General features: G+C 47.3%; 1 protein-coding gene across 2 annotated transcripts in view; it reads left to right on the plus strand.

Moving 5' to 3' along the window:
• Positions 1 to 3801: 3801 nt before the first annotated feature.
• Positions 3802 to 22894, plus strand: part of LOC134354135 (caspase recruitment domain-containing protein 11-like) — a 79160-nt gene continuing 60067 nt past the window's right edge. For both annotated transcript variants that reach the window (XM_063062936.1, XM_063062937.1), the window contains exons 1-4: positions 3802 to 3960; positions 12682 to 12906; positions 16484 to 16621; positions 21588 to 21913. In XM_063062936.1, the coding sequence (XP_062919006.1) occupies positions 12696 to 12906; positions 16484 to 16621; positions 21588 to 21913 (675 nt within the window). In that variant the 5' untranslated portion in view covers positions 3802 to 3960; positions 12682 to 12695. The remainder of the gene's footprint in view (positions 3961 to 12681; positions 12907 to 16483; positions 16622 to 21587; positions 21914 to 22894) is intronic.

The raw sequence follows: 22894 nt of genomic DNA on the forward strand, positions 1-22894 counted from the left end.
GCAGGGAGCAGCAAAGAGATACAGCACAGAAACAGCCCCTTCGGCCCATCGAGTCTATGTTGACCATCAACCGTTAGTCCCGCGAGACCATGGATCTGCGCCTGGAAAGTCTTGCTTCAGTCTGTGTTAGAGCAGCGTCTGTTGTGGCTGTAGAGGCCCACACGGGAGTGATAGTCTCGGCTGCAGCGACTGCACTTGAAGGTGCTGTCCTCCAGTGTTGTCTTGGTGCTGTTTTTCTGACGAGTGAGCTTTTCTTCAGCAGCAAGCCTCAGCTTCTCTTCTCCTCTTTCTCGACTTCTGCGTAGTTCCAGCCTCCAGTGAGAGCGATCGCTTGTGATGTCCTCCCACCTCTCGACGTTCCTGTTCAGTGAATTCATGTCTCTCTTGCAGACATCTTTGAAACAAGGATGGGGCCGCCCTTGTGCTCTCTTGCCGGAGGCCAGTTCCCCGTACAGCAGGTCTTTTGGGAACCTCCCATCTGACATGCGGTGTACGTGGCCCAGCCAGCGGAGACGGCGTTGTTGGAGCAGGGTGAAGAGGCTGGGTATCTGGGCGCGGGCCAGGATCTCATTGTTGGTGACTCGGTCAGCCCACTTGATGTCCAGGATGTGTCTCAGGCTGCGAAGGTGGAAGGCGTTGAGACGCCGCTCTTGTCTGGAGTAGAGGCTCCAGGTCTCGCTGCCGTAAAGCAGTGTGCTGAGGACGCAGGCCCTGTAGACTGCAGCCTTGGTGGTACATTAATCCTACCCTAATCCCATTTTTCCATATTCTCCTGACATTGCACCCACCCCAAAACTCACCTCTGATTCTCCACCTCAGCTACACACCGGGGGTAACCTACAGCAGCCAGTCAACCTACCAACCCACACGACTTTGCAATGTGGGTGGAAACTGGAGCCCTCGGAGGAAACCCACCTTTCACCCATAACCTATGAACTGTAGCTCTAGTCTCACCCAACCTCAGTGGAAAAAGTCCATTTGCATTCACTATCTATAACTCTCATAATTTTGTATACCTCTATCAAAATCTCCTCTCATTCCCCTACACTCCAGGGAGCTACAGCCTTTCCCTGTAATTCAGTTCCTCAAGTCCTGGTAACATTCATGCAAGTTTTCTCTGTGCTCTTTCAATCTTGTTGATGTTTTTCCTGTAGCTAGGGAAACCGAACTGCACGCAATACTCCAGGTTTGACCTCGCCAGCATCTTATACAATCTCAACATAACATTCCTTCTCCTGTACTCAGTAATGTGATTTATGAAGGCCAATGTGCCAAAGTCTTTCTTTATCGCCCTATCCACCTTTGAGGAATTATTTCTCTGAATTCCCTGATCCCTCTTTTCTACCATAGTCCTTAATGCCCTGCCATTCACTATGTAAGACCTACCCTAGCTGAACCTCCCAAAGTGCAACACCTCACACTTATCTACATTAATTTCCACCTCCCATTTTTTCAGCCTATTTCTCCAGCTTGTCCAGATCCCGCTGCAAGCTTTGATAGCCTCCCTTGTTGCCACGGTTCTGACAAGCCACATCGGCGGGAGGAGAGAGAGCAGCGCGCCGTGCGTGCGCAGCCCTCCGGTGAAAAATGATATCGTATCCGTTAAATAGGGGCCGTGGACAATTCTGATTTGATGGAGACGGACGTGAAAGCACAGAAGAACGTCTGGAAAAATTTCTGAAACGCTCGTTCGCTGCTGTCGTTACTGTGCGGTCGGGAATCTTTCGGAGGGAAGACCTCAAAGTCCCCGGCCTTGCCTGCTGTTGGCGACCGAGAAGGAGGTCGAATCATTCGGATAGTGATGGCGCTCAATACTCGGTGTCGGAGAGCTGATCAGAGCTCGAAGTTTTCGGATGACTCAGAGTCGGACCATGGTCGGGTGTGGCAGGGAGAGTTTTTCTTCCTTCTCCCGTCTGCGTGAGATGTGGGACATTTGAGAGACTTTGAACTTTACTGTGCTCATGGACTTCTTCATCAAGTTATGGTATTGTTGCACTGTTGTAATTATATGTTATAATTATGTGGTTTTGTCAGCTTTTTCAGTCTTGGTCTGTCCTGTGTTTTGTGATATCACACTGGAGGAAATATTGTATCATTTCTTAACGCATGCATTACTAAGTGACAATAAAAGAGGACTGTGTGTCTTCATAATCTAAGCCTCATAAATGGCATTTGCACTGTGCCTAACCACACAGCCTAGGTTTAGAGAGTGTAGAGCAGCAAACTGAGCACGCATTCTTGACGTATGCCTATGTTGATTGCCAATGAGGAGGAGGAGGTGTTATCTCCAATCTACACTAAATGGTCTCCCATTGAGGAAGTGAAGCGTCCTTTTGCAGAGGAACAAATGCTATTTCAATGGTTCAATTGAATGTCAGAGAATGTATACAATGTACAGTCTTCTTCTTCTTCATGTGCCTTGCGTGTTACACGCTTGGGCGATCATGGCTTTCCACATCGATTGATCCCTCGCAGCTTCAATGATATCTCGCACACTTAGATCTGTTAGCTCTTTCGCAGTGTCCATATATTTTCTTCTTTGCCTTCCTCGTATACAGTACACAACCTGAAGTTCTTACTCTTCACAGACATCCACAAAACAGAAGAAAACCCCAAAGAACGATTGACAGAAAACCCCTCTCCCATGCACAAGCAACAGAGAATGCATCAACCGTCCACCTCCCCTTCCCCACACTTGCTCCAGCAAAAGAATCAACACCCCCCTCAGCCACCCTGCAAGCAATAGCAAAGCCCCCCCCAGAGTCCATCAAAAACCCCCTGTCCATCCCAACCCTTTGACGTCTCAGACAGGCTCTCCTTCACTGGTGAGGGAGAGAGAGAGATCCTCCTGCCACAGCGAGAGCTGAGACCAACAGCTCACTGTTTCGATGTCACAATCTGCAGCATCGCTTATTCGAATTGAACATCCCTATAAATGATCCGGATTTAATAGTAAGCCTAAAACCTTGGGTATTAGCGAATGCAGAACAGTGCGACACAAGAACCAGCTCTTCAGCTCATAATGACTCTGCCTAACTCAATGTCAAATGAAACTAAATCTGTTCTACCTGAACATGATCCATCTCACTCTATTCCCTGCAGATTCATCTCTCTCTTTTGCTTCCTCTGTCTCTTCCTCTATCTTCCTCTCTCTTTCGACACATCTCTTTTAAACTTTCCCCCTCTCACCTTAAGTGCATATGCTTAAGTATTTGACATTTTTACCATGGGAAGAAGATTGTGACTGCCTACCCTCTCACAATTAGTTAAACTATTTATTGAGATGCAGCACAGAATCGGCCCTTCCTGTCCTTTGAACTGCGCTGCAGAACAACCCGGGCCTGATCACGGGACAATTTACGATGACCCACTAACCCACTATCTGGAAGGTCTTTGGACAGTGGGAGGAAGTCAGAGAGTCCAGAGGAAACCCACACATCCCACAGGGAGGGCAAACAGATTATTTCAGATGACATCAGAATTGAACTCTGAACTCCAATGCCCCGAACCATTAAGGTGTTGTGCTAACTGCTACACTATTAAAATTCCCCTGAGGAAACGGGGTGTAATTCAGAGTGTGTGAGCCTACATCACTCTCAGGTGTACAGCTCCCTCCCCCTGCTTTACCTTACTGTTATTACGACCTGCATTCCCGGGGACAGACTGACATCATTTCTAATCTGCAATTAACTATGACTCTGACAGTTCTACACCACCCACTCTGTTCTCTGGATGTGGGACGCACTCACATCTCCAGTGAGTTCTGGGAGTGGTTAGCATACACCTCCAGCTTCTCCTGAATACCTGCCTTGCATAGTTCAGCTCAGCGTCAGTCAGACAGCAGCTCACCGGCCGTTCGCAGGCTGCCTGCCCAGTCACGCTTGTCAGCTACAGCATAAAGGAAAAGCAGTTTGCCTTTGGTGATCTGAGGAGCTGCTCAAACCCGGCTCCATACAGCAGGTAAGCTGGGAAAAGCTGGTTGACTGCTCACCAAGATGGGACTCGGAGAAGTCGACTGTTTACTCTTCTCCATAGATGCTGCCTGACCTGCTGAGTTCCTCCAGCATTTTTTTTGTATGTGATACTAAGGCTGTGTGTTTCCTGTGAGTCAAGCCAATGATTGTTGCCTGGTAAATTGCAAAATGTGTACGACTTTGTTCCAGCCACGGGGCTTGGAACGCTGAGAGTCCAAAGAGAGGTTTTTCAGGCTGTCATCTCTAAGCCTTGTGCTGGGGGGAGGGGGTCAGTCAATACTCACTGGGTGGAAGTGACTAACGGAAACAGACGAGATTCCACAGAGGCTGAAGATCCAGAGCAACACACACAAAATGCCGGAGGGACTCAGCAGGTCAGGCAGCATCTATGGAGAGGAATAGACAGTCGACGCTCCAGACTGAGACCCTCCACCAGGATAGTGAAATCCAAATTAGCTCTCACAGAAAGTGACATTAAAAAAACAGCTTACGTACAGGAAATGATACTCATACTAATTAAAGTCACATAGTGGTTAACGTGATACAATTACAGCCCAGGGCGTCGAAGTTCGGAGGTCAGTTCTGGTGTCCTCTGTGAGAAGTTTGTACAATCCTTCCCGTGACCATGTGGGTTTCCTCCAGGTGCTCTAGTTTCCTCCTGCAGTCCAAAGACGTACTGGTTGGCCGATGAATTGGTCATTTAAAATTGCCCCGTGATTAGGCTGGAGTTAAATTGGTGGGTCGTTCGCGCAGCTCAAAGGGCTGGAAGAGCCTGTTCCACGCTTCCTCTCTAGAAAAAACTGTACACAAAATGAACTGTGCTTTTGGATGCCAGAACAGGGTCTGTGAATGTGGATGTTTCATTTCTACTGACTTCAGAATCGTGGGGTTTGAAGGCTGATGCACAGTTGACTAAAGTTTCTTTGTCACTGGATGTAAGGTATTCTTCTGCATCCCTGTTAAACCCAGAAATTCTCCAGAACTGAGCTGGGCAAAGGTAAAAGGCACAGAGACTTATACCAAAATCTAAAGCAGCAAGGGAGAAGAGGCAGGAGGGGGGAACGAGGGCCTGTCAGTCAGCGAACCCAGAGTTCGGGGTCCCGTCATCAGCTAGCCTGGGGGCCAGTACCAAAGACTGAAGCACAAAGGTCATTCAGAAGTCTAGAAATCAGAGCTTAATGGCCTAAGACTGGAGACTGAAGGCCCGGAAGCCTGTCCTGGAGTTGGAGGCCCATCGGTGTTTGTGGGAGGGAGGGAGGAACGGGGCCTTGTTTTGCTGTTGCTGTTTTGTTGCTTGTTGTGCCCTGTGTTGTCCTGCCGAGCATTGTGGGAATGCTACACTGGCACTGGAATGTGAGACAACACTCGCGGGCTGCCCGCAGCACATCTATAGCTATGTCGGCTGTGAATGCAAACAGATTTCACTGTGCGTTTCCACGTACGTGTAATAAATAAATAAATCTGAAACCTGATTGTAAAGCTGAGGAGCTGCCATGTGAGGAGAAGAACAAGGAGCATTTTCCCAGGGTAGAGGAGTCTAAACCAGACATCCCACCTCTCCCGGAAGTTCCGAGAGTCTCCCGCATATCGATAGCGGCTCCCTGACGCCCGGAAGTTATATACAATATCCCGGAAATAGATTTTTTTGAGAGGGAGAGCGAGCATCCTGATTGGTCTCTCTTCGTGCTAAGAGTGTTCCCAACCACCAGGCCGCGAGGAAACAATATGATTTGGCGATATGAGTCAGCGCACCTTTCCACATTCCCTGTAACGCACTGTTGAATTTTAACATACGCGGGGTCATCAGTGACCCAAGACATGCAAAGGAATGGGTCCATGACCCATTTGTGAATGTCCCCGGTGAATCATCCGTGTCAGCACGGGAAAAAGATCAACTCCTCGAGCTTGCAAATGACGACGGGCTGAAAAGTATGTTTGACATAACATCTCTGCCAGCATTCTGGATCAAAGTCAAGGCTGAATTTCCTGAGATAGCCATGAAAGCACTGAAAACGGTGCTTCTATTTCCAACATCATATCGCTGCGAAGCAGAGTTTTCTGCAACGACTGCAACGAAAACTAAATTGCGGAATAGACTGGACATAAGGAACCGCCTTCGAGTATCACTGTCTCCCATCATCATTCGATGGCACCGTCTTGTTGCAGGAAAACAAGCCCAGGGCTCCCACTGATTCACCGATATTGGTGTGTTGCAATGATTTTATATGTTCATACGAGGAAAATATGTGCTGTGTGTTTAATATCCAAACGTTACTTAAAATGTTATGATGCTATTGACTTATAAGTGACTTATAATTCAGTGGTCCCCAACCTCCGAGCCGCGAAGAATACACTGCAACAGCGGTGGCCAGGATGCACCCAGCACATCTTTAAGAAAAAAGCCGAAATAAACAAGCTGATTAATTAGGTGCTGCCCAGCATGTAAATGTCGGCCCAGATCAGAGGCGATTGCTATATTCCTATATTCCAGTCGCGTTTAACACGCCCCGCCCACCCCACCCCTGGGGTCGGCCGGTCCGCAAGAATATTGTCAATATTAAACTGGACCACGGTGCAAAAAAGGCTGGGGACCCCTGATTTGAACTAGATGGCTAGCTGCCAAGAAACTACGCTATCGATGTCCTACGTGATGAGGCCAAACTCCCTGTAGACTTGCTTAAAGTTGTAATAGAATAAACATGATAATATAATATAAGTACATATTTTAATGTCACATTTGCTGCATATACCCAACTTGGTTTACAAATTAGACAAAATCACTGAACGAAGTATTACATACACCCTTGGAGGTTGACGGGGGTGGGGGGGGGGCGAGGATATGGGATTGCGGGGAGGCGGGGGTGCTACCTCCCTGAAATGATTTCCTGCAGGGTGGGAGGTCTGCTAAACCTTGAGGGCATTGATTTAAGGTGAGGGCTGAGGATGATTTAAGAGAGACCTGATCGGCAATTTTTTTTTCCACACAGAGTGTGGAGGGTAGGTAAAACAAGCTGCCAGGAGGGATTATAATTACAACATTTAAAAGAACTTGGAAAGGTACATGGATAGAAAAGACCTAGAGGGATATAGGCTGAGACCAGCACACATACACACACACTAGGGGCCACTTCATTAGGTGGAGGAGTGGACCCCAGTGTGGTCTTCTGCTGCCGTAGCCCACCCATTTCGAGGTTCAGCGGACTGTGCTGTTATTTAAGTTACTGTCACCTTCCAGTCAGCTTGAACCAGTCTGGCCATTCTCCTCTGACCTCTCTCATTAACAGGACATTTTTGCCCACAGAACTGCGACTCACTGGATATTTATTTTGCTTTTTTTTGCACCATCCTCTCTAAACTCTAGAGACTCGTGTGTGCGTGTATAAAAAAAATCCCAGGAGATCAGCAGTTTCTGAGATATTCTGCCACCAGCAATCATTCCACGGTCTAAGTCACTTTGATCACATTTCTTCCCCATTCTGATGTTTGGCCTGAACAACAGCTGAACCTCTTGACCATGTCTGCATGCTTTTACACATTGAGCTGCTGCCACAGGATTGGCTGATTAGATATTTGCATTAATGAGCAGGTGTACGTAATGAAGTGGCCACTGAGTGGAAGTCCATAAGACATGGGATCAGAATAAAGTCCATTCAGCCCATTCAGCTGATCTACTATCCCTTTTAACCCAATTCTCTACCTTCCCCCACTAACCTTCGATACCCCTACTAATTCAGAACCTGTCTCGGTTGGCACGGATAAGATGGGCTGAAAGGCCTGTTTCTGCGCTGTGACCTGAAGGATGCTCGTGACCTGTCAGAGACAGAATGGTTCCCCTCTGCTGCAAGTAGGCAAGGACCTCTACCTGTACGTTGTACGCACACTGCAGCGCTCTCGTGCACATGACGGTCAACTTGACTTTACGTGACTCGATGCACAGCGAAGTGTCTCAGAACCGGGTTTAATATCACCGGCGTACATTGTGGAAGTTGTTGTTACAATGCAATACCTTAGTGTTATGTTCTGTCAGTTCAGAACATTAAACTAATTCAAAGGAAGGCACGGGAGTCTGAGAACACAGGTCTAACTTTATGTTTACTTTAAACAAGGTGCGCACGTATGGTGTGGTAGCGTGATGATGCAGGCAATTCATGTATTTTTATATATAACCCGTAATTAATTACTTAAACGAACAAGAATGCTTAATCAAACAAGGTATATACAAGATTACTCAAATATTACTTAAATAGTAAACAGACAACAATAATAATAAAAACTATAAATTACAGTATGTATATATACTGTATATACATATATATAGATAGGTAGATAAATAAATAACTAACTATATGTTATAATTATGTGTTTTTTGTCAGTTTTTCAGTCGGTTTGTCATATGTTTCTGTGATATCATTCTGGAAAAACATTGTATCATTTCTTAATGCATGCATTACTAAATGACAATAAAAGAGGACTGCGTGTCCTCATACTCTAATCTAATCTAATCTAAATCGATAGATATACACATACAAGAATGTAAAGTAGTGCAAAAAGAGGAGAAAAATATGTGTCCTGGTGGTGGAGGGGAAGAATCTGTCCCTGAAACGTTGAGTGTGGGTCTTCGGGCTCCTGTCCGTCCCCTCGATGAGTGGACATGCCCTGGGTGGTAGGGGTCTGCAGTGATGGCACTGCCTACCCAGGCGTGTTCACACACACACACAGCGCAGCTGCTGTGTAGTATGCTGACACTGTGATTTTTTCATGTTGAACGCTGTGTTTTGGAGACTGCTTTAGCATTCCCCCACCACACCCTGAATCCTAGGATGCCAGGTTTGATGTCTCTTTTATGTAAACACAAGAGATTCTGCAGATACTGGAAATCTTGAGCAACACACACAATACGCTGCAGCAACTCAGCAGGTTGGGCACCATATGCGGACAGGAGTAAACAGTCGACATTTCGGGCTGAGACCCTTCATTAGGAGCCACATTCCTTTAGCCTCCTAAGGAAGTACAGGCGTAGGTGTACTTGTTTGGCCTTGGCTTATACGTAGATGGACCAGGACGTGAGGGTTTAGGGCTGCCTTGTCCTGCGTTATCAATCATCAGAGCTCCCTCAGAACATCCACCCCCACTTTGACCCCCCAGTGTTTGCATTTTCAATGGTTTCCTTCACCGTGTCGCTCTGACCCAGTTCACACGAGCGGCTGCGGGAGCTACCGGCAGTGAGAAGTGACACGTTGTTTTGCACTGGCCTCCAACAAGCCCCGACTCGCTTTCAGTTTGCAACTATGGTGAAACTATTTCCAAGATCCCTCCTGCCCCACAAACATCAGGCTCATGAACATTCAGAGATAACATCACCCTCCTCAACTCTGAACCGATTCCATAGCCTACGGGCTCACATTTAAGGACTCTACATGTTCTCAGTATGACTTATAAAGGAACACAGTAGCATTGTGGTTAGCACAGCGCTTTACGGTACAGGCAACCCGAGTTCAGATCCCGCTACTGCCTGTAAGAGTTTGTACGTTCACCCCGTGACCGTGTGGGTTTCCTCCGGGTGCTCTGGTTTCCTCCCGCAGTCCAAAGACGTACCAGTTGGTGGGTTAATTGGTCACTGTAAATTGTTCTGGGATTATGTGAGGGTTAAATCGAGGGTCACTCGAAGGGCCGGAAGGGCCTGTTCTGCGCTGTATCTCCATAAATAACTTTTTAAAAAATTATTTGCATGATCCGTCTTCTTTTGCCAATTGGTTCTTTGTCACGCACCGTTTCTGCATAGTTTTTCATAAATTCTATTATATTCCTTTATTTTCCTATAAAAGCAAGAAAATGAATCTCGGGGTCGTATATGCACTTTGATGATAACTTTACTTTGACCTCAGCAGATCAATAAATGATTCCTATTTAACAAATATGAACTGTGAGCAGTTCAAAGAAAGTTTTTAAATTCACACCTGGAATGGATTATGAGGATGGGTTGGGCAGGCCGAGCTTGTCTTCACTGAGGAACAGAAGAGTGGAAGGCGAAGATTGTAATGTTTAAGATTTTGAGGCGTTTGACAGGAGGATGTAGGAAGGACTTTTCTTCTTGTGCAGAAATGTATAACTAGGCACTATTGATTAAAACATAGAGCCATACAGCTGAGGAACAGGCCCTTCAGCCCGAAAGGTTGTGCCAAACCAATTATAATAGTAATTGAATGGCCAACTAAACGAATCCACTGGTATACCCAACGTCCATCTCCTTCCATTTCCTTCACATTCCTGTGTCTACCTGAGCATCTCTTGAAAGACTTTAATGTATCTGCCTCTGCCACTTTCATGGGCAGTCCACTCCAGGCACCTGCCCTTCTCTGTGTAGAAAGAGAATGCCTTTCACATCCCCCTTGAACCTACCCCCTCTGGCCTTCAATGCGTGCCCTCTGGTGTCAGACATTTCAACCCTGGGAAACAGATATTGCCTTTCTACTCTAGCTCTGCCTCTCATAATCTTATAGACCTCTATCAGATCTCCCCTCAGCCCCCACCACTCCAAGTTTGTCCAATCTCTTGTTATAGCTCTGCTCTCCTCTACTGCCTGTTACACCACTGGCATTTAGGGCAACAATGAAGGTCCTCCATCTCTGGCGGTGGTCAGGGCTTCCTTCATCGTGTCAGTAGCTTCCTCTCAGTTTTCACTACTGTCAGTCATGCAAGTCCCGGGTGGAGACTCAGGAATACCATCACACTTAAATGTAGAAGTTCTTTATTGCTGTTTCTCTAACAGTTTAACTTTACCAGTCAGTGTTGTCAGTCCTGAACTGAACCCCCAAACCAGGAGGCCCAGAGGACCACTCTTGGTCTGGTTTCTACCCTTTGACCTGTTTGGCATGGGTGACCCCACCAAGAGCCAAAGCATAAAGCCCTGACTCCAGCCAGCATTGTTCTCCGGGTCATTGAGGCACACAAACCTCCAAACCCTATGACCTAATTGTGGTCTCCTTGGAGGACTCTCATTATAGCATGTGCCCTCTAATCCAGGCATCATCCTGGTAAACATCTTCTGCACCATCTCCAAGGCCTCGACGTCTGTGGGGTGACCAGAACTGTACGTAATACTCTAGATGTGGCCAAACCAGAGATCTATAAAGCTACAACATAACTTCCTGACTCTTGAACTCAGCGCCTCGACTAGTAAAGGCAGGGCATGCCAAATGCCTTCTTAAACACACTATCAACGTGTAATCCTGTGTAAATTTAAGATGTTGCCTTCTTAAGACAGAATTGAGAAGGGTTGCTCATCCTCTGAGGGGAATGAGTCCTGGAATTCCATTACAGTTTGGTAGGAGCAGTCCAGGAATAGTTTTAAGGTAGATATAGATAGATATTGGATAAGCAAGGGAGATGGTCTAAGTTTATGTGGGCGAGATGGGAATGTGGACTTGTTTACAAGCATATTATTCAAGATGGAGTAGATTATACTGGCATGTGCTGACATTGGAGAAGGTCCAGAGGAGATTCATGGAACTGAAAGGGTTAACATATCAGGGGCATTGGACGGCTCTGGGCATGCACTTGCTGGAGTTTGGAAGAATGAGGGGGGGGGGTCTCACTGAAACCTATTGAATACTAGGGAGGTCAAGGCCTGGTGTCTACAGGCCTGAGTACACTGGGGAGGTTGACACCTGGTGTCTGCAGGCCTGAGTGACCTGGGGAGGTCAACGCCTGGTGTCTGCTGGCCTGAATTCGCTGGGAGGTCAAGGCCTGGTGTCTGTAGGACCAGGTCCAATGGGGAGGTCAAGGCCTGGTGTCTGCAGGCCCGAGGCCACTGGGGAGGTGAACGCCTGGGGTCTGCAGGCCTGAGACAATGTAAGCTGGAGCTGGAGGCCTGCCCTAGGGTTCAGCAGACCCGAGTCTGTGTACGCTGGAAGCTGGAGCTGGAGGCTTGTCCTGGGGTTAAGGGACCGTGTATGTGCATGGCTGGGAGGAAGGAAAGGGACTTGTTTAGCTGTTGTTGTTTCATTGCTTGTATTCTGTGGTGTTCCACCAAACATGGTGGGCACTGGAATGTGTGCCGATACTCTTGGGCTGCCCCCAGCACACCCTTGTGCGTGTTGGTTGTTGATAAGAACGGAACATTTCACTATCTATTTCAATGTACATGTTATAAATTTCAGAATTGGATCTTAACTTGAAACTTTTGTGACTCTGGACCAGGATTCCCCAAGAATGACTTGTAGTGCTGAAGTTTATAAATCAAACAACCTGCTGGGTCGGTTGTGGGGTGGGGGGGTGGAAAACCCATCGATGCTTTAGGTCAAACCCATGCAACGGAACAGAGAATGGAGAGGGGAGAGGGCTGGGAGAAAGAGGAGGGGTGGGGCTGTAGCCTGAGGTGATTGGTGGACCGGGGAGGGGTGAAGGGTGATGGACAGATTGTGCCAGGTGGGGGAGAGGGGGAGGAGGAGGGGAGGGCTGTAGCCTGAGGTGCCCCAGCCTCGACATAGTTTCTGGTTATGGTCACATTACAGATTATGGGATCTTGCTATGTACTTTAATGGCTGCCGTGCTGGCTGCACTGGAACACTGTACACTGGCTCTAAGGCACTTTTGTCTGTGATGAAGGGTTCTGTGTAAATACGGGTCTCCTCTTTCCACAACAGGTGCTTGAATTGCGGGCTCTTGCTGTGCCTCACTGACCCAGTGGTTCTGTTGTCTCTTGCAGTGCGGAAGGAGGCGATGGACTGCGGCCCAGGCCTGAGCCCGGAGGAGGCGGAGGCGGAGGCGGAGAAGCTGTGGGAGAAGATCGAGAGCAAGCGTCACATCCTGACCAAGACCATCAACCCCAGCAAGCTGACCGCCTACCTCCGCCAGTGCAAGGTCATCGATGAGGAGGACGAGGATGAGATCCTGCACTCGCATCTGCTGACCTCCCGCAGGACACGTGCAAGTTAGTTGCTCGCTCGCTGACCGGTTGCCTCTTTTGGGAGTTTCCCGCCTGAACAGACCAGAAACCCCTCCCTGTGTTTAGGCAGAACCAGACTGAGTCCCTGGGAAACTGTGAGCCATTGCCCAAGGGTGGAGTGATATTCCGTCCCACCCCCCCACTGCTTCAATGTCTTGGGCTAGGACAAGCAGGATGGGCAGAATGTTCTTCTCATAGAGCCATTGTGTCCTTCAGTACAGAAATATGCCCTGCTCTCCACCACCATCACGCTGGCTAGCAAAGCTCCCATCTGTGCTAGTCCTATTTGTCAACACTTTGTCCGCATCCTTCACTGCCTCAGTAGGTCAAGTGCTTCCCTAGATACTTAGTGATAGCATCAGGCTCTACCACCAGACTCATCCAAGTTGCCAACCTGAGCTAGTCCCAGCGATTAGCCCGGGTCCTAGCGCGAGGGACAGCCCAGTGTTTAGATGATTTAAACGCCAGGCCGGGTGGACTGAAAAAGCAGGGTGATCTGACTGGAGGCAAGGGTCGGGCTGGTTCTGCACACTGCTCCACTCTCTGCTCCAGTGAGGCCGAGGCTGTGGGCCTGCTCCGGTCTGCGTGCCTGCAAACTCCACAGCGTTTTGCCCCGCTGTGTGATAAACTGAGGCCAAGGCTGTGGGCCTGCTCCAGCCACTCCGGGCTGCGTGACTATGGGCTCACTTTCATTCTGAATGCTGTAGCTTACTTTTATTGTTTGCACAAAGTGTGTGTTCATTCCTCTCTCTGCACATTGGGAGTTTGTTGGTCTTTTTTAAATGGGTTATTTCGGGTTTCTTGTTCTGTGGCTGCCTGTGAGGAGATGAATCTCAAGATTATATAATTTATACATACTTTGCGGTGGTCAAGTGGTCGGCGACTTAGGCCGGTTCCCCCACTGGATTTAGTCTGGTGAGGAGGGTGTGAGGACACCCAGCAGGACCTGATAAAAACAAGTCCTGACAAAGGGCGGATGAGCTCCTTGTGAGCCAACGGCCATCTTCCGTGGAAGAGACGAAAGCCTTACCATGTATCTACGAATCGTACGCTATCTACCTAGTTAGAAGAGACATGATGAGCTTGGATGCTGCACCGTGTGCCTGGACCTGCCCAAGGCCTCCGCCTAAGGAAGGGCCGAGCTCGAAGAAGCAGCCGCGGCTGGAGGCCGACACGGCCTCAGGCTCGAGTTCGGCGGGGGTGGCGGCGGGCGGTGCCAAGGCGGCCAGCAAGAACAAACTGGAGGAGAGGCTGTACTCGGTGCTGTCGCAAGATCGAAGAAGATGGAGGTGCATAGCCACCAACCCCAGAATCAGGACGGCACCCGCTGACTGACTGACTGACTGACTGACTGACATACTTTGTTGATAAGTGTACTTTGCACTTTGAACTTTGAACCCTTTGGTCATGATAGGCCCATATCCCTCCACACCTTCTTATCCACGTCTCTGTCTACCATTTCCTCTGGCAGTTCGTTCTATACACCCACCACCCTCTGTGTGAAAAACCTGTCCGTCACCTCATCTTCAAATATATCCCCTCTCACGTTAAATCTATGCCTTCTAGAGTGAGGAATAGAGGGGAGAGTGGAGGGAAAAAATGTTTACTGGAAAACATTTCCGGTGAGAAAGAGACTGGAAGGAGACTGATACCATTCACTTATCTCGGCAAGCATGGCCTTCTTCAGGAGTGTTAGCAAACAGAGTGTGATATGGAACAGCTTAATAACACACAACGTTGGTTGATGGGGTGGGGCTTTGAGACGATGTGGAGGAGAAAGGCAAATATTTTGCAAGGGTGGTTTAAACTCTGGTTAGGCCACACCTGGAATATCGATTTCAATTCTGGTCTCTCCAGGAAGGACGTGAAGGCTTCACAGAGGGCACAGAAGAGGTTCACCAGGATGCTTCTTGGATTAGAGGACTTGAGCTGTAACGAGAAGCTGGACGGAATCGAGTCAATTTCCCTGGAGTGACAGAGGCTGAGGAGAAATCCGACAGAGATTTAGAGAGGCTAGATGGAGTAGACAGCAGGAATATTTTTTCCCAAGGCCGAAATGTCTAATACTAAGAGGCGTGCATTTACGATGATGGTGGGTGAGCTCAGGGGGGATGAGAGGGGAATCTAAGGCAATGGGCAGGTGTGAGTAGATGGAACTAGGCAGGACATCAGGTCACATGGACTACGTAGGCCAAAGAGCCTGTTTCTGTGCTGCAGTGCTCTCTGACACCACGAGAGGTGCAGAGTAGTGGGTGTCAGGAATGCACTGGCAGGGGTGGTGGTGAAGGCAGACAGAACAGAGACGTTTAAGAGGCTCCAAGTCACATGACTGTGCAGAGAATGGGTGATGTGTAGGCAGCAGCGATTAGTTAAGCTAGTTTAATTAGTTCAGCACAGATTGTGGGCTGAATAGCCCTGCCTAAGCTGTACTGCTCTATGTTTTATATTTCATCATTTTGACTGTCCACTCGATAAAACCATGTCCATTCAAAGGTTGAAATGCAGTACCTGTTCTGGAAGTCTCAATGACGTGACGGACCCAGTGTAGCAGGGATGACAATGTTGGCCCGAGGAAAGACACTGACGTTGCTTTGCAGATCCAGCCACTGAATTTGGTAGCCTCCAACCTAATGGCATAAATATAAATTTCTTTTTCTGGTAAACATTCTTTCCCTCCCCCTCCCCTCTTCTTCTATTCCTCACTCTAGCCTTTTACCTTTTCTCAGCTGCCTTTCACCTGCCTCTGGGTTCCCTCCTCCTTCCCTCTCTCCTACTGTCCGCTCACCTCTCCTGTCAGGTTCCTTCTTCTCCAGCCCTTGACCTTTCCCGCCCATCACCTTCCAGCTATCTTCGATCCCCTCTCCACCAACTTATTTATTCCGGGGCCTTCCCCCTTCCTTCTCGGTCCTGAAGAAGGGACTCGGCCCAAAATGTTGACTGCTTATTCATTTCCGTAGATTATTCATTGCCTGACCTGCTGAGTTCCTCCGGCATTTTGTGAGTGTTGCTCAGGATTCCAAGCATCTGCCAACACACTTTTCGTCCCTCTTCCCTCCGGGAGAAGGCTCAGGAGCTTGAAGACTCGTACGGCCAAATTTGGGAACAGCTTCTTTCCAACTGTGATAAGACTGCTGAACGGATCCTGACCCGGATCTGGGCCGTACCCTCCAAATATCCGGACCTGCCTCTCGGTTTTTTTGCACTACCTTACTTCCTATTTTTCTATTTTCTATTTATGATTTATAATTTAAAATGTTAATATGTAGTAATTTTAACTATTTTTAATATTTAATATTTGTAATCCAGGGAGTGTGAAGCGCAGAATCAAATATCGCTGTGATGATTGTACGTTCTAGTACCAATTGTTTGGCGACAATAAAGTATAAAGTATAAAATATTTTCTTGTATTTATGATTTTCTACATTCTGTTACTGCCTTTCAAAACCTTAAGGGTGGTTTTCAAGACAAAGTTTTTCCCTGTATCTCTGCACTTGTGAAAATAATCAACCAGTTACATTTATCAAGGCTTTCCATCACCAGCAAGTCTTTCTCCTCCCTTCAGGCCGCCTTCTGGACATCTTGCGTTCCCGTGGTAAGCTTGGTTACCAAGCCTTCCTCGACTGCCTAGAACTTTACTACGCTGAACTGTACAAGTTAATCACAGGCAAGGAACCAACCAGATGTTGTTCGGTGCTAGTTGGTAAGTTAACCACTGCTTACCGTTAAGTATTCATCACTGTCTAGTGAGCCAGTTATTAAACTTACACCAAAATGCATTTGTTCAGACTGATGATGTTTGTTTGTGGAGTTATTGATCTTCCCCTGGACTGACGTTTGCTCAGCTCGATCAGTGGAGGGAAATTGGTCATGACCTTGTTCCGTGTGGTGGAGAATGGGCATTTTGCGATGGAAGAGATCGGCTTTCTTTTTCACATTTGCATCAAACATTGGAGCATACTGTGAAATGCGTTGCTTGCGTCAGATCGAGTCAGAGGATGGTGCTGAGTGGCACATAAGTGTTGCCATGTACGCAGTACGAGCATAGCACGTCCACAACTCACTAGCCCTAACCGTACGTCTTTGGAATGTTGGAGGAAACCAGAGCACCCAGAGGAAACCCATGCGGTAATGGAGAGAAAGTACAGACTCCTTACAGTTAGCGACAGCAATTGAGCTCTAATTGGTCATTGCTGGCACTGTAAAGCGATGCGCTGTTGGATCCCTGTTTATTTTCTGATCCTTAGGATTCTTCCGGAGTCAGGAACGATGGGCAATCTTAATTCTAATGGTTGTTTATTTTAGAGTACAAACAAACATGCAAATAGTGAGGAAACTAAATGAGGAGCTGAGAAAGAAAGCTAAGAGGTAAATGAACAACAAAGAATATAGGGTGGTATCTCTGAAAAATCTATCACTTTTATCGTTGAGATAAGAAATTCCTTGAATAGAAATAAACTAGTTAATAGGTTACATAATTAAAACAATTACATCCCGTGGGTAATGTGTTAATACTTAGCCAATGAGAATTGACAAAGGTGAAGAAAAGTTAGTTTAGCTGCTATACCGCTTTCTGCCAGTGAGTGGGGATGAACCACCACATACAGTGAAAAATACATGAGTTTGTTAAAAAATACAAAGCTTATAAAAAGTGAAAAAGGCATGAGTGCTTTCCCAGTGTATATGACAAATAAATGCACCTTGGGCTTCCAACCGGCTACAGGTATCGATTATAACCGAGGTTTCGATGACAAACTCTGCCACCTTCTTCAGGGAAGATGCTTGGGCATATCTAGTCTGGTGGTATTTGTGCCCCTGTAGTCCATCCCTCCTGATTGGTTAGTCCTCATCCAATCAGGCAGCAAGACTACTGTGCTGCGCCAATGGCTTTTGGGACCGCCTGGTAAAGGAAGCCATTGAAATAAAACTAAAGAAAAAGAATTTTTACAAAGACAAGGTCTCGCTCTAAGTAAGAACTGGAATTCAATTGTAAGCAAGGTAGGAGAGCAGAAACCTGATTGAATGAGGACTAACCAATCAGGAGGGACGGACTACGGGGGTATAAATACCACCGGACTAGACATGCCCTGACACCATCCCTGAAGAAGATGGCACAGTTTGCCATCGAAAAATCAGTTAGAATTGATACTTGAACCTGGCTGAAAGCCCGAGAAGAGTTTATTTACCCTTATAAAAATTATTATTTTAAAAAAACAATGGTTATCAACAGCACTAACCGCTACACTATCACGCCACCAGCATGTTGTTTATAGAAAATTTAAAAAATGCTGCAAAAACTGAGCAGTTGATGCCACATCTGTCCAAAGAGAAACAGAGTTAAAGTTTCATATTGACTAATTTCAATTAGCTTAGTAAATGTAGGTGGAAGGGTTTCAGCCCGAAACGTCAACTGTACTCTTCTCCATAGACTCTGCCTGGCCTGCTGAGTTCCTCCAGCATTTTGTGGGTGTTGCTCGGACCTCCAGCGTCTGCAGATTTTCTCTCGTTTGTGTCCAGATTACTACTGATGGCTAACACGGGAGAGCGTAATGTTAAGATGATTGGAGGAAAATAACCACCAAGAAGACTACAACCTTGTCATAGGGTTTGAAGGATCACATGCCTTGATGACCCGGAGAGCCTTGTTGGTTGGAGTCAGGGCCTTGGGCTTTGGCTCTTGGTAGGGTCACCCATGCCAAACTGGTCAAAAGGTAGAGGCCAGACTAAGAGTGGTATTTGTTGTCTTTGGGGCTTGCAGTACAGTGCAATACGTATCATAGGAAAAAATGTGAATTACCCTAAATATATATCTATTAAATAGTTCAATTAAATAAGTAGTGCAAAAATAGAAATAAAGAAGTAATGAGGTATGTTCATAGGTTTAATGTTCATTCAGAATTCGTTTGGCAGAGGGGAAGAAGCTGTTACTGAATCACTGAGTGTGTGTCTTCAGACTCCTGTAACTCCTCCCTGATGGTAGCAATGAGAAGAGGGCATGACCTGGGTGATGGGGGCCCTTAATGATGGATGCCGCCTTTTTGAGGCATTGCTCCTGGAAGATGTCCTGGATACTATGGAGACTGGTGTCCATGATGGACTTGTCATCTTCAGAAGTTTTCGGATGACTCTGCCATAGTTGGATGCATCAGCAAGGGAGATGAGGCTGAGTACAGGGCTACGGTAGGAAACTTTGTCACATGGTGTGAGCAGAATTATCTGCAGCTTAATGTGAAAAAGACTAAGGAGCTGGTGGTAGACCTGAGGAGAGCTAAGGTACAGGTGACCCTGTTTCCATCCAGGGGGTCAGTGTGGACATGGTGGAGGATTACAAATACCTGGGGATACGAATTGACAATAAACTGGACTGGTCAAAGAACACTGAGGCTGTCTACAAGAAGGGTCAGAGCCATCTCTATTTCCTGAGGAGACTGAGGTCCTTTATCATCTGCCGGACGATGCTGAGGATGTTCTACGAGTCTGTGGTGGCCAGTGCTATCATGTTTGCTGTTGTGTGCTGAGACAGCAGGCTGAGGGTAGCAGACACCAACAGAATCAACAAACTCATTTGTAAGACCAGTGATGTTGTGGGGATGGAACTGGACCCTCTGACGGTGGTGTCTGAAAAGAGGATGCTGTCCAAGTTGCATGCCATCTTGGACAATGTCTCCCATCCACTACATAATGGACTGGCTGGGCACAGGAGTATATTCAGCCAGAGACTCATTCCACCGAGATGCAGCACAGAGCGTCATAGGAAGTCATTCCTGCCTGTGGCCATCAAACTTTACAACTCCTCCCTTGGAGGGTCAGACACCCTGAGCCAATAGGCTGGTCCTGGACTTATTTCATAATTTACTGGCATAACTTACATTTTACTATTTAACTATTTATGGTTTTATTACTATTTATTATTTATGGTGCAACTGTAATGAAAACCAGTTTCCCCCGGGATCAATAAAGTATGACTATGACTAAGTTTACAACTCTCTGCAGCTTGTTTTGATCCTGTGCAGCAGCCCTCCAGCCCCTCACCTGACACCAGACGGTGATGTAGGCAGCTGGAATGCTCTCTGTGGTACATCTGGACAAACTTCTGAATATCTTTGGTGTTGTACCAAGTCTCCTAACCCTAAAAGTTGATCTAAAACTTTCAGATCCCTGAAAGTTGCCTCACAGGTGGATAGGGTAGTTACGAAAGCTTATGGGGTGTTAGCTTTCATAAGTCGAGGGATAGAGTTTAAGAGTCGCGATGTAATGACGCAGCTCTATAAATCTCTGGTTAGGCCACACTTGGAGTACTGTGTCCAGTTCTGGTCGCCTCACTCTAGGAAGGATGTGGAAGCATTGGAAAGGGTACAGAGGAGTTTTACCAGGATGCTGCCTGGTTTAGAGAGTATGCATTATGATCAGAGATTAAGGGAGCTAAGGCTTTACTCTTTGGAGAGAAGGAGGATGAGAGGAGACATGATAGAGGTGTACAAGATAATAAGAGGAATAGATAGAGTGGATAGCCAGCGCCTCTTCCCCAGGGCACCACTGCTCAATACAAGAGGACATGGCTTTAAGGTAAAGGGTGGGAAGTTCAAGGGGGATATTAGAGGAAGGTTTTTTACTCAGAGAGTGGTTGGTGCGTGGAATGCACTGCCTGAGTCAGTGGTGGAGGCAGATACACTAGTGAAATTTAAGAGACTACTAGACAGGTAGATGGAGGAATTTAAGGTGAGGGCTTATATGGGAGGCAGGGTTTGAGGGTCAGCACAACATTGTGAGCCAAAGGGCCTGTACTGTTCTATGTTCCTCAAACTCCTGATGAAATATAGCCACTGTTGTGCCTTCTTTGCAGCTGCATCAATAAGTTTGGTCCAGGGTAGATCCTCAGAGATGTTGACACCCAGGAAATTGAAGCTGCTCACTCTTATCATGAAAGCAGCAATGAAGGATCCTGTTACATCTGTGTGTGATGGTACAGAGATGGAGGGCTTTCAATGCTGTCCTAAGTGCCAGTGGTTTAACGGGCAGTAAGTAAGGAAGAAGTATCATCGTAAATCTTTTACACAGAGATTGGTGGATATGTGGAACATACTGCCTCCACGGATGCTGCCTGACCCCCTGAGTCCCTGTCAGGGCAACACGATCGTTAAAGATAATGAGGTTGGCTTGATTTACCGCTCGAGGAGTAAAAATATTTATGTTACCACGTACATCAAAACATACAGAAAAACGTGTTGTTTGCATCAAATCAAATCAGCGAGCATTGTGCTTGGCAGCCAACAAGAATCGCCAAGCTACCAGCGGGCCCACATAGCGTGCCCGCAACTCAGAGCTCACTAACCCTAACCCGCGCATCTTTGGAGAGTGTGAGCAATCCGACCCCGGGTGCAAATCTTGCTGTTCTTGATAAAGAGTTTGTACGTTCTCCCCTTGACAGTTTGTGTTTTCTCCGGGTGCCCCAGTTTCCTCCCACATGCCAAAGGTGTACCAGTAAGTATAGTATTTGGTCAGATGGGTACGGTTGGGGGGCTCTGTCTCGTTGGGCTGGCAGGGCCTGGGACTGTGCCCTATCTCTGAAATTAAAAATTAAAATTCAGCCCAACTACTGCATGCCACAATCTTCACTAAAGGTGTAACATTATTGAATGGCATTTGTCTCCTGTGTTCTCTCCTTGTAGTGGAGGAGGGTTACGAGGGACTGACTCAGTTCCTGATGTGTGAGGCCGTGAAGGTTCAGAAGCAGCTGAAGGACCGCGATGTGGAGATCCACAAGCTCCAGAGCAAGTGCGAGGAGCTGCAGGAGGCCAACAAGCAGCTCGGCCACCAGGCCCAGGCACTGAGGGGCTTTGAGCAGCGCTACAGCAAGCTAAAGGAAGAGTTCAAGGCCTTCAACAACCAACTCAACAAGCTGAGGGAGGACAGCTACCTGCTGGCAATGAAGCACGCCCAGCTCCACGAAGAGAAGAACATTGTGGCGATGAGGAACCGAGACCTGCAGCTCGAGGTGAGGTACCAGGCTGCCAGAGAGGGAGTTTGATCCATGTCCCTATTAATGAGCTAGTGTTTGACCCACCCTCCCAACATATGGGAAAGGCTTGCACTGCAGTAATACCTGTCTGCGTGTGAATCAGTGTGTGTCTGTGTGTTACTGTGAGTGTGTGTGAGTGTGTGTGTGTGTGTGTGAGTGTGTGAGTGTGTGTGTGTGTGTGTGTGAATGTGTGTGTGTGTGTGTGTGTGTGTGTGAATGTGTGTGTGTGTGTGAATGTGTGTGTGTGTGTGTGTGTGTGTGTGTGTGAGTGTGTGTGTGTGTGTGTGAAGTTCAAGTTCAAGTTTAATCGTCATGCACACCCATGAATTCAGCCAAACAAAGCAGTGTTCTTCCGGGTCCAGGGTTCAACACACGGTCCCCGTAATCACTCAGCACAAGGCGCACAGAGCACCTACACGTAGTGTTACGTACCCCGTAACTGGGTTGCCAAACCAGCAGAAATGGAACACTCGTTGGAATCTGTGATTACTAGGAACTAATAAAGTTTTATTAAAGAAATAGGTAATACAGTACACTAACGGCAAGGATATAAATGTAACAGGTTAGCAATGATAGTATACACATATACACAGAAATAGGGTAATAGGAATCAACCAAGCTCTATCGCAGCCTAGGGGTAAAATGATCAGTCTTAAGCGAAGCAGAGTTCAGTTCAGTCTAGTGTAGTTCGAAGTAATCGCTGTTGTTGTACCGTTGGGGGGGGGAGAGAGAGAGAGAGAGAGAGAGAGAGAGTGGGAGATGCAGTTGGTTTCGGGCAAACCTTTCGATGCCTTCTGATCCTGTTGTGGCCATCAACTGTGACCCCTCTGTTCTGGATGCGATCATTCTTCCATTGTGAACCCGGAACCCAGGCAAGGGCAGACACACATCAGGTTCACACCCATCGTACCTTTATACCCTGTGAGTCTCTGACCGATTCCCGCGAATTGGTCCTCC

Source organism: Mobula hypostoma, chromosome 11 (assembly GCF_963921235.1).
Source record: "Mobula hypostoma chromosome 11, sMobHyp1.1, whole genome shotgun sequence".
Taxonomy (NCBI): Eukaryota; Metazoa; Chordata; class Chondrichthyes; order Myliobatiformes; family Myliobatidae; genus Mobula; species Mobula hypostoma.